General features: G+C 42.8%; 1 protein-coding gene across 1 annotated transcript; it reads right to left on the reverse strand.

The window, feature by feature from the left end:
- Window positions 1–504: 504 nt before the first annotated feature.
- On the reverse strand, window positions 505–3,116 carry LOC311268472 (uncharacterized protein; the record flags this gene model as incomplete). The annotated part of the gene is made up of 2 exons (XM_084372147.1): window positions 505–702; window positions 1,323–3,116. 2 exons carry the CDS (start codon window positions 3,114–3,116, stop codon window positions 505–507), a joined length of 1,992 nt encoding a protein of 663 aa, XP_084228273.1.
- Between the last annotated feature and the right edge of the window lie 9,911 nt (window positions 3,117–13,027).

Raw genomic sequence — 13,027 nt, forward strand, 5'->3', positions numbered from 1 at the left:
CCCCCTATCTGTCCTGGGGGAGGAGCTGAGCCACTATGGATAGAGGACCTGAATGGGGCTACATGCTGAGTGACAGGGGGCCCATGCCTACTGCGTCTCTGTAAATAGGGGTTAGCTGGAGAGGGTTTCACAGCTCCCATGGGCACGTGACTGCGACCTCCAGCACCACCTCTCAGCCTGCGAGTAGAGGACCGGGTGGGGAGGGGACGACTGCTGATACGTGATGGGGAAGGGGAGGGAGGACGATGGGGGGAGGTGGGGCGGAAGGTATGGGGAGGAGACTGAGATCTCTCAGGTAGAGGGGGGCTCCATCTTTGTGGGGATGGTAGGGGAGGAGAGGGGGAACGCCTCATCTTGGATGTTTGTTTTCGTCCTTTGAACAAATGCGGTCTGGTGGATGGCAAAGGCACTGCATCCGGAGGGGGATGCTGTCTGAAAGATAGTCTTGGAGAAGGTGGTGGGCTCGCTCTCTTCCTCATTGATCCCCGGGGTGAAGCTAGGGGGCTAGAAAGTGGGGATTGGGGTCGAACAGTTGATGGAGCCCTGCGCAGCCCAATGCCCCCCCTTCCTCTTGTCAGGGATGGTTGAGCTCTCACTGACATCCCTCTCCTTTGGTGTGGCAGAGAAGCAGGTGGGCTGGGTGGTCTCCGTATGGAGGTCGGCCTTTGGCCTGCCATTGAGACCCGGTGAATTGTCCCTCTTCTATGTAAGCGAGGGGAGAGGTAGGGGTCTGGCTGGATCCCTGTTTGGAAGTCCATTTGATGTGGTGAGAAGCGGGGTGAAGGAGGTGCCCTAACTGATCCTGGCCTTAGTGATAGTTGTGGGGATGGAAGGGGACTCATTCGTCGCACTGGCCTAGGTGAGGCCATTGATGAATGCAGCGGTGAATGCATCAGTGAAGGCATTTGTGGCTGTATTGCTGGGACCATTGGGGATATTTGCCCCATCTGGAACATTAGTGGGTCTTGGGGGAGGAACGGTTGGTGTTGTAGGGGAGATTGAGACAAGTGATTGGGAGGAACAGCTAAAGGAGGGTGAAAAGGCTGAGGGAGAGTGTAGTGCTCCTGTTGAAAGATCATAGCTGTTGGCGAGGGGGCTTGTAGAGGAAGATTGGGGATTTGTTGTTGGTTCACAACTGTGGGGTAATGGGGCTGTGTAGGAAGGTATGTTGGAAGGGGCTGCTCATATTGGATATCTGACATCATTTCCAGATTGTTAAGGGCAATAGCTGGGGAGGGAGGGACATACTGTGGGGACAGCGAATGAGGAGGAGGAGGTGGGAGGGTTTCCACCTCTATTCTGTCTTTTCCAAATAGCCTAACCTGGGGCCTGGGAACCCTAAATGGCTCAGTAAGAGGGTAAGACAGCTGCTCCTGTCCATACATCTGTGCTGTCTCAGCTGGATCCATCCCTGCATCCATATAGATAGGTTGCTGATAGGGGTTATAAATAGCAGCAGGGTCTGTATATCCCAACATTGGATCATTATATAGGTCCGAAACGACATCATAACCAGTACTCATCATGCCATAAGGGTCTGAGATTCCATAGTTATAACCCATATTGTGGTCAAAATAATCTCCATACAGCTCAGGGTCATATGGGTTGTAGAAACCACCGTATTGCTCTGGCTCCATTGCATACAGCATGCCATCTTCACCATAGTAGTACTCCATCCCTTCATCGCCATAGTACTCTTCATACTCATCATCGTAGTAACCATAAGGGTAACTGTAGTAATCCATGTCATCCTCATAGTAATACTCATCATCATAATAAAAATTGCCCTCATCGTCATAATACCCATATTCATCTTCCCACTCGTCATCCTCATAGTACTCCATTTCCTCTCCATAAGGGTCATATGGGTCATAGGCCATGGGCTGTCTCTGGACGCCTCTAGGTCTCGACCTATGATAGTAATCTTCCTCATATCCATACTCATCATCATCATACTCATAGCCCTCATTGTAATAATGTGTCTGTCTCCCTCCAGCATTCCTATTAGCAAATGACAGACGCTTTCGTCCTCCTGCTCGTACCCCCAGCCGGCCTTGGCCCTTAGAAGTCAGGAACCTCCCAGTCAACCAATTAGTGGCTGCAGCTATCCTTCCTAACATCCAGCCTTTACTCTTAAACCCTGATCCTGCTTTCTTTTTCCCAAACATGCCTTTGAACTTCCCTCCGAGTCCCTTTGCCTCTGTTGCCATTTTTCCCTTGCCCCCTAAACCGGATAGATTTATTGTCTTTTTTGGTGGTGTGCTTTCTTTTGCAGTATCTTTTTTATCTTTATTAAACAAGCCAAAGCCAGACAGACCTGGTTTTTTGTCAGCAGAAGCAGATTTACCCCCAAACCCTGCAAAAAGCTTGCTGGTACCCAAAAGTGGTTTACCACCAGCAGCAGGTTTCTTTTTCTTGGAGAGTCGTAGGAAGAGACGGGAGGTGCTTTTAAGATTTCTCTTTGGTTTTGCTTTCTCTGGCTGTTTGGAAGGAAGGCCAAAAGGAGAGGCCTTCCCTGTGAGACCTGTGAGAGCTTTGGAGGCTCCTTTGAGGTGAGACTTGGCATCTGCTGTCTTTTGTGCTTTTGTTGCAGCTACATTCTTCTTCTGTCCCTCTGCAGCAAAGCCCATCATGGCTTTGGAGGCTCCTTTGATGTGGACATCACTCATTTTTTTCAGGTTTACTGCACCCATCCCTTTCTTCACCTGAGGCTTCCCCTTCGTTCCCCCCTCCTCATCGTCATCAGATGTAGGTGAGTGTTTCGGAGGTTTAAAACCCTTCATAGCCATGGCCTTGGATGCACCTTTTAGAGCTGCTTTCCCTTTCCCTTTATCACCCTTCTTGGTAACTACCTCTTCCTCGCTGTCCTCAGACTCTTCTTCCTCACTCATTACCTCCTCTTCTTCTTCCTCTGACCCCTCCTCTGACTCGCTGACAGGTTTCTTTCCCTTTCCCTTCTTCCCATCATCCTTCCCTTTTCCCTTAGCTGGTGGCTCCTCCGCTTTCTTTCCCCCTTTCTTGTCATCTTTTCCTCCCTTTTTATCATCCTTTTTCTTTGGTTCCTCTGTCTTGCCTTTCTTGGCAGCTGATTTTGCATCCCCTTTTTTAGGTGGCATGATGTCTCCTAACTCAAATCATTCTAAAACAAGACGAGGATGAACACGTTCCCAAAATGTACGTCAGTATTAATGTCAATGTTGATGTGCACTCTTGAAGGAGAAGCAGAGTCCAAATAGCAGCAACATCCTCTCATTCTCAGTTGTTTTCACGTCTTCTCTCCTTTTTCCTCCATCTGATCCGTCCCTGTGACACCCCAGAAGAACACACTGTGGCACACTCTGTCCCACGTCAGTTGTTCTATAATGCACACTGAGACAAACAGAAACCACAGTCCTTCAAAACACGATCTAGTAATGGAGTCGGAATCTCAGCCATCAGTGCTCGCTCGCATTACAGTATGTCTTCAAGCCTCTGCAACGGAGCTGTTGTCTCTTTGAGTGCAAAAAGAGACAGAAATCTGCCTTGGAGTGTTTTGTTTTTTTTAAAAAAAGCAAATGCTTATTGAACTCAAAATGTTACATAGGAAGAGAAATCATCTTACTGGTTACAGCCTCTCTCAGTTTTACCCACTTGTTGCCTTTGGCTCAATGAGTCCATCCACCATAGCAAAAAAACTTGTAAATTCCAGGTCATGTTCCTCTCTATAGGTTTGTAAGTAACTTCCCAGGGTCACACAATGAATAAAAGACCCTGCTATCCCAGTGACAGAGTCTGTGTAGTCCTTTGTGTGTCTCCTATTGTTAGTGCGTCCTGTGAGTCCGGCAATGAATCCTCATCTTGGCCGCCGCACCAACTTTGGCAGGACGTCCCCCGAACAAGGAGAGCCGACGTGCGTGCGTCTGTGTGAGTCTCGGCCTTCAGGGGTGTCCTCCTCTTTGTCCGAGAGTGAGTACGTATGTGTGTTGCATTCGTGGTTGTATCCTCCCACATCCACGTCAGCTTGCCTTTGTGACCTCCTGCAACCTTCTGCATCTCTCTCTGGTTACTGCGACTCCATCCATCCGCTGTTTGCTTTAACTTGAGGCCTCGTCATGTCCTCAGCGCATGTGCACGCACTTATAAGCATATGTAGTGCATGTCTGTGTGCATGTATATCCATCACAGTGAGTGTATCCCAAGTTATATTTGCAAAGGGCACCTTAATATACCACCTATACTGCCTCGGGGTAACCCTATCTGTAGGCTCGCTCCTGTATGAATAATGCAGGCTGGCTGAGCTGTTGCTAAACTGTGTCTGAGAGGCGAAGCCATGCAGAGCCAAAACACACACACACACACACATAAACACACACCAGCGGCAACATCATAGACCACAGCTGAGAGTGATGCATGCTAGAATGTCCATACAATGTCCATGCGGGAAGATACACTGTTACTTTTACTTTGGTTATCCCATCAAACCAGGGATTTAAAATGAAAAATAAGCTGCTATCCCTGTAGTTTCTAATATGTATTTCGGGGGAAGAAATTTTAATCAGAAGAGAAAGCTCTTCATTGGCTAACTTTGCTTGCCAAAACAAACTAAATAAACAAACTCTCTTTGTTTTCGCGACTTAATAAACTGAATAAACAAACTGACCTTAAAGGACAACACAGTTTCATACTGTTTTACTTTGTTTATATTTGGCAAATATACAATAACGAGCTTCAAACAGTGTACTGGGGACCTTATTTTCCTCTGAGAACAGCTTGTTTATTCAGTTATGGAAAAGACAAATATTTCTGAGTTCATATTATTACCTCATTAATGTTGTACATTTTTTAGAATTTCCTCTCCAAAAGAGCCCCTTTAAGTTATTAATTTACAGCAACTTTCCAATTAAGTGACCACTTAATCAAGAAACCTTCCCTCATAATTCATATATTAAAGTCTGATTTAAAGGAATAAAACCAGTAATGTCTCGTAGTCTTCCACACTGCCACGATCCTCTAAATACCCTGTTTCATGATTGTAATGTGGCCATTTATAGCTGTCATCTTATAAATATCCATTATAATTAAACCTCAATTAATAACTAAACTGATAATCAGAAGAATATAAACTTTTAATTGTCTCCTCGTCAAACACACACACACACACACACACACACACTCACGTCTTCAAGTTGTGAGGTGTGACAGCATTACATAAACGGTTAATTCACTGAGGATGGTCTGATGTTAGCTCATTGATGATGGCCTAATGTTAATTCATTGATGATGGGCTGATATTCCAGGAGGTCATCTCAGTGGCAGATATGAATGTTTAATGACTGCCCTGTGTTCTGCCTACGCAGCATGGATAAAACATTCATCGCAGGCCGCTCTAAATATATCACAAAGGGTCAACCCCGCCCTGGCCTGCTCGCCAACCAATATATTATACATACGAGCTAGTGTCAGGGGTTAACAGCCAGACACCACAGTGCAGACGGAGGATAGAGAGCAAATAGCAAAAGAAAGAAAAGCAATCATTCTCTCATAACTCACTGCAAGATAGACACTAACATTGAAACATTTATCTACACGGAAATAGTAAGTAATTACATTAAGTTTAAGTTGTCAAAAGGAGAAGAAATATCTTGATCACTTTTGTCAATTACTGTTAGCAGGTTCACCTCCAGGTTTTCTTTTCACTCACTGTAGACGGACTAATAGTCTTGACCTGAGATAAGATCTGAGCAGAAATCTGTATCACGTATCCCCAGGGGCAGTCACCATGACAAAACTCTAACCTGTCTGCAGGCTGCACAGCAATAACAACAACAGCAGATGTTGGTATCATCTAACTGCAGATGGAGATAAGGGGATACCGATAGAGAGTGGGCACAGAGGAAAGTTCAAAAGTTCCTTGCTGCTCATCAGGTCCACACATACTGAATGTTGTTGGTCACCTAACAGGTAAAGAGATGCACAAAGAGATCTATTTGATATGTGTGATATGTATCTGCTGTCTGGCTGTTGTGGTCCATTGACTGAGTGAACTGGTAATGAATAGAGCGCAGATGACAGAGATGGAGGAGGTGGAGAAAGAGGAGAGGGAGCTGGGCAAAGGTAAGGAGGAAAACAGAGACAGAGGTGCATCAATGAACTGCTGATGAATGAACTGCGGATTACACAAATGCTGAAAAGATGAACAGAAAGAAGTGGGATTGAGAAGAAGTGAAAATGAGAAGGAGGATGGACCAAAAGAGAGTCACTCAGAGGAACTGATAACAGGAAATTAAAGAGGGAAAGCAAGGCAGGGGAACAACAGAAACAGAAACAGAAAAAATGAGAGACAGAGAGAGAGAGAGATGTTATAGGGAGAAACAGAAGATGCAAAGAGATGGGCAGATGACAGAGAGAGTGAGTGATATAGACACTGGAGAGCGAGTGAGAGAATGAAAGATGAAGGGGAGAGTCTCTTCATCTACGTGCCTGACAACATCATTGACAACATGCTTTCAGCAGACGCACTCAGTGACACGAGACTAATAAAGGAGATCACCTGAGCAGAGCAAAGCCAACAGGCTCATTTAATGACTGTGGCCGCACTGACACACACACAAACACACACACACACACACACACACACACACACACACACACACACACACACACACACACACAGGTCTCATAATGGAGATTGCATGCGAACACTGAATGCAGGATCTACTCTGAATCCTCTGGAGAGACAAGAGATTGACAGCTACGCACACACGCGCGCATTCATTCGGGATTGAAAGCATGCCACATGCTGCAAATGCAATACATTTTCCCACAGGCACTGACACAGTGACACCACACACACTCAGGGTGAGGACCAGATGCATGTCATATACTTAACATCAGCTTAACAGTTTTACACAGTTTCTCTCTCTCTCTCTCTCTCTCTCTCTCTATAAGTAATGCATCTCAATATCATTTAGTAAACAGTACTTGACTAAATGTACTCACTGCCGAGAGACACACCACTAGCATGAGAAGAAGATATAGCCTTAATGACAGTTATGTGTTTAACATGGTGTGAGGGTCAAAGTCACAGTAGATTACACTGCTCCTGGAAACATTTTATTGCTCATGAATAATATATGTACAATATGAGGAGGAAAATGACAGACAGAATAAAAGACAGAGTGACGGGGGAGAGAGAGCGTCTTTCCAGACAGAGAAGGTGAGACCGGAGGATGAGGAGGCTGGACTCAGGTTTCCTGTAAGCCTTTAAGCCCCATTCAGGTCTTAACCTTTACTGCCAGATTACCGTGTGACTTGACAATGGAGAGACGCTGCTAACACAGTGAAGACCTGTCACACAGGATCAAACTCTCCACTGTATAGACCGCTAATAATAGATCAGAAAATAAGAAGCTCACTTTGACCTTAATGTATTTGTTACAAGGAGACATCTGACTCACACTTCTTCCTCTGAGTCAATTTTGGGGTCACATAACGACAAATAACTTTATAAAACCTTATGTAGTTCTTAAATTCTTCTCAATCCCAAAGAAAATCCTCCCCATCAATTTTAATCTGTGAATAACTGCAGCCAGATTATAAAAAACTGAAAAACTAAACTGAAAACGAAATCATTTCGAGTCATCATGTCTTAATGCAAGTCGAGTAACAACTCTTTACCTTCCAAGTCCAAGCTGACTCTCCATATATTTACTGTCAATTCAAGTCTTCAAAACAGTGAGTTGAGTTGACTCCAGTCCAAGACACAATGACTCAGTTACAGGTGAATTTAAACACCAGTGTGTAGTGGCAGCATCAAACAATCAAATACAAAATATGTGGGCTAATTCAAAATAAGTGCAAGAAAGCTAAACCAGATCCTTCAATTTCTTGATCACTACAAAACTACTTCTATACAGAGGGTATTTGTAGTCATTTCGCCAATGATATTCTCCAGGACAGGGGTGCTTGGCAACAAAAGCAATAAAGACACTGAATTCACACATTAAGTTCACTTTACTCATCATGAATAATACTACACAGCCTGTAAACATGGTTGAAAAGTACAGGTTTAGCCTTGAAGTTTCAACTGTTTCACAGAAAGCAGGGGTGGGGTGTCTTGATGTTATATAATTGCATTATGGGAAATGTAGGGACCAGTGTTTCTGGAGCATATTGTGACTAAAACGTATGCTATTTCAGCATGTGAGGCTTCATTATTTCTTAAATGTTTATCTTGTGAGTACCTCCAAATTTGTGCTGAATGCTCACCCAGATAGCAAAATTGTACCTCAAGAATGATGATGGCACTTGGACGGTCCGCTCCTCCCAGATCTAAACCAGATCTGAACCACAAGCAGGCCATACCATAGCCACATGTCAACCAAGAGCAAACCGAGAGTCTGTACCAGATCAGCCCACCAGAATAGAAATGAACTCTGGCCTAGATTTGGCCCAGATCTGGTTTAGTTGGTTCACTCTTGGCTGACATGGCTCCAATCTGGCTTAGGTCTGGCAGGAGCAGACTACACCTGGGCCACAATAATTTCACTTTCTGGGAGATTACTTGTTTTATATAAAGAACTCTCCAATAAAGCCCGTTGAATCATTTTGAATGCCAAAACACAGTTCAAAAAGCATGATTCATCCATGTGTCAGCATGAAGCAACCTAACAGACTTTAATGATCAGGTTCAGCCAAAGAAGAATTTAATGAACACCAACATATATATAAAAAGTTGGGGGAAAAAAATCTATTTAACAAGGAATTATTTATGCAGTGGTGAACACTACAACCTCGTCTTAGTTGTCTACTTTAAAAAAAAAAAGACTAAAACACCATTTTCACATCTGACAACATCATCCCCTTCTCTATTTCCCCAGAAGGCCGCTGGGCTGCTTCAACATCGTTGTTGGTAAAAACCCACCTGAGTTGCAACAAGCAAGTCAACCAAGAAAAGACAGAGCAAAGCTGACTGCACAGACCTGCTGACAGCTTCAGAAGCAATTAGACAAAATCTAAAAGGTGTGAACTGCCACACCCTCTCATGACAAAATACATTATTTCTATAAACACAGCCATCTTACCTCACCTGTGTTTTAGAGCTGTTGATCCCTTATTATTCAAAGAAATCCACCAAAATGTCTGCTGAACACAAAATCTAACTCACAGACTCCTGGTCTTTTGGACCCTTTTTTATAGCCTTCTGCACACGCGGGCGCGCGCACACACACACACACACACACACACATGTACACACAGCAAACCTTTCCTTCAATTACACAGCCCATTTGGACTCACACAATGGACCTTCAATGGTAAACACACCCTCTGTTACTTCAGTGAGGCTTCAGTGATTACCTGTACGCATACAGAAAGAGAGAGCGTGTTCAGCCATAAGACTCTTTACAACAATCCATGCATCATCAGTAGTGCAGCGATTAGGTTTCTTTGTAAATCTACTGCACTTGTACACATGTTGTGTGTGTGATGCAACCTTGTCCTCCTCTGTATAAGTGCCAGAGTAAACAATTGTGCAGGTCCATTGTGCGTTAATTGCTGGATTACACACACACACAAACACACACACACACACACACACACACACACACACACACACACACACACACACACGCTATCATCATCCCACACTGGCGTTCTAACGTCAGAGCCTTCAAGAGAGATTTATGAAGAAAACCCTTTAGTGACAATAGGTTGTATTTGTGCGTGTGTCGGGGGGTGATATCAGAACACACACACACACCACAAAAAACATCTCTCACACACAGCATGTGGATAGAGCTTAGCTTAAATTAATGCTGTTTGTTTAATTTGCATTATACATCATACATTATTTGATTGTTCCATGTTCCAAAGAACAGAGGCAGGATGTATTTATTGTGGAAAAAAATACCCAGAGGGAAACCTTCATAGTTAATCAGGTAAAGTATAGTCTTTCTCTCGTTAGAAGGGCACTATGTTTTTTTAGAGAAGAAATTCAAACGAATTTTAACATTTTCAATATTAATCAGGTAATAATAAAAACTCAGAAATATTTGTTTCTATCCATAATTTAAAAAATAAGGTGTTGTCAGAGGAAAATAAGGTCCCCAGAACACTGTTTGAAGCTAAAAAAGTGGAAGGGGCCACCAAATCTAAACAAAGTAAAACAGTATGAAATTGTGTTTAAGGTGTTTTAAGGCCTTTATGGACAGATTGTTTGTTCAGTTTATCCAGTCATGAAAATTAAGGGAGTTTATTTTGTTTGTTTAGGCAAAGAAAATAATCTTCTCCAAAACTACATAGAATACCTTCAAGGAGGATGTGTGCACCTCTTGTTAACCTTACAGCTTAATAAACTTCTTTAATTACTTTACAGGAACCAAATACTGTCTTCGTTACATTGCATATTCACAGAAGAGGATGACAGAAAAGGATGAATGTGTGTTTGGTTTTCTGGTTTTGTCTCGATGTTTCATAATAAACCAATCGTCTTCCTTTGTGTCTGTGTGCATCTCAGCCCTGAATGTCCAATAGATATATACATACTGTGAGTGTCCACCAGGAACACGGTCCATTAAAAACCCCTTAATGTTTCAGAATTGTGTCTGAGTCTTTGTTTTTACACTTTAAGTCGTCATGATGCAGCAGTTCTCTTTAAAAGCACAACATTGAAGTTGTAAATCTATGAACAGTTGAGGGCTGGATCAGTGTTTCTCTGCACAGCCCTGCTTCTTTCTGTGCGTCAATGGGCTAATGTTTTGCCAATATACAAAAAGTGGACAAGAATGGCAGAGAACATTTGTTGAAAGCCTTAAAAGAGATTAGCTCAACATAAAGGCAAATTTTGTACACCTAAGTCAGTCAGCCATGAGCTCTGTCCACACACAACAAACAAGACTATTCATCCTTGTTTGCTTATAGCATATACAGTACGCTCCATACATGTCTGTGCTCTTGTAAATAGGCTGAGTAAACAAGGATTTTCTGCACATACGTGAGCTTAAATCTGCTCTTTGTTTATGAATCATATTTTGATGGAGAGGAGAACTGAGCCCAGCAAATGAAATCCTCGCCCCACATTGCACCAAATTTAAAGTCAGACAACACCTGTGTTACTGTAAAGTTACTTGTTTGGTGGATGTTGAACTCGGTCGTCTCATTGTCTGAGAAATTCTTCCTGGGATATTATTTGCTTAATGTACCATAAAGCCAGTAGTTTTGAAAGAATTCGTAGTTAGGCTTGCACGGACCACATTCACACAGCTGCCATTTTCCTCTGGCATCATGCTCAGGGTGGGAGCTTGAATGCTGGGATGTTACGTTGTTATGTTCCAGGTTGCAAGTCATATGATTGTAGAGAATCTGATGAATTGTGATCATTTCACTGTTTCCTGATTTATCAGCAACTGTATGGGCAATGTATAGTGAAAATCTGGAGGGAAATCAGGCCGTATTTCAAAATAAAACAACATATTTGATATCCGTTAGCTAATGTAGCCTAAGCATTCAGGTATCCAATTTGTTTCACTTCCCGGTTAAATAAATGTGTCTAAGAAGGTGATATTTTAGAATAATATTTAAGCCTTTCCTATCATACTGTGTACATTGTACACTGCCATTGTACACTGTCAAACAAGGTGGTTGATGCATCATCATGCATCTATCCCCCTCCGGATTTTCTCGATTTCTTGTCTTTCAGTCGCTGATCATCATGAAGCGGTAAAATGATAATTATTTGTCAGATTGTTTACATTTGTAGGACTTGCAACCCTGAACACAGCAATACGACATATGAGCTTCCCACCCTGACCATGATGATGAAGAAAATGGCCGCCATGTGTATACGGTCTATTGTCCTTGTAGTAGCGGGATAAAAGTGGTTACCTCTCCACTTATTTCAGTATTGGCCAATTTCAGTTGAACTGTATCTCATTAAATTCCTACTCAGACATTTCACCTCTTAGTACATTTTTAATAAGTTGAAGGTAAGTCAGACGTTTCCCTCTGATTTCTAATCTTTGCAGGTAGTCCGCTAATCAGAGAGTTGGGCATTAGATCACCGTCTTCGACTGCATGTCGAAGGCCCCTGATGGCTGTTCCATCAGTGTGTGAGTGTGTGAATGGCTGGGCATTGAAATGTTGTGGCGGCTTTAGGCAGAAAACACTATAATGCTCCTGATGAGCAGGTCGGCATCTAAATAGCAGCCTTTGCCATCAGTATATGCATGTGTAGGTGCGTGAATGGGTGAATGTGACAAGTGTTGTAAAGCACTTTGAATGGTCAGATATATAAATGCATCCATGCATCCATTTACTCCTCAGGCTACATAGCGTGGTAACCTGATTTACAGCTCAGGTAAACAGCTCTGTGTAATGAGCAGGCTGAAACAGAAGAGGGCAGAAGAGACACAGTAATCACAGTCCTGATACATCTCCTATGCTGGTGATCTTTGTCTCTGGCTAATTTCTATTCTATCAGCCAGAAAATGTTGAACTATGCATATTAATTCTGCAAAAAGTACATTTGCAAGTGGGATCCAACAGTAAATCTTCTGGTCACGCAGAACAGTTTTCCAGTTTTTCAGTGAGCACAGAGCAGTACACAGCAATGATGTTTTAATATGAAATAAGTCATAAGTGTAAATATGTTGTACTGCAGATGCATTCTGTACAAACATGACCTAAGAACAGATGAAACCTATATGCCTCTGGTCAATATCTGTTTTTTAAACGTATTTCACAGTCTCCTGAAAGAGTAATTGACATTTTTAATGTCAATTGACTGAGTACAAATCAGAAAGTTATAAGGAGCACAAGCAGCAATTGACGTTGAAAGAGGCGAGACAAAGACACAGGCTTAAATACACTAGAGGGGGATGACAAACAAGGGACAGGTGAAACTAAAAAGATAGGAAGTGTAAAAAATAGCAAGATGTGAGAATAACACCTACAAAATAAAAAAGGTAAAAACTCATCTTAAACCCAAAACCATGACAAAAAGTGATGCATGATTGAAACCAATTACTATAAGGGTGTCCTAGTGGATTAT

Source organism: Pagrus pagrus, assembly GCF_965226575.1.
Source record: "Pagrus pagrus genome assembly, chromosome: 13".
Lineage (NCBI taxonomy): Eukaryota > Metazoa > Chordata > Actinopteri > Spariformes > Sparidae > Pagrus > Pagrus pagrus.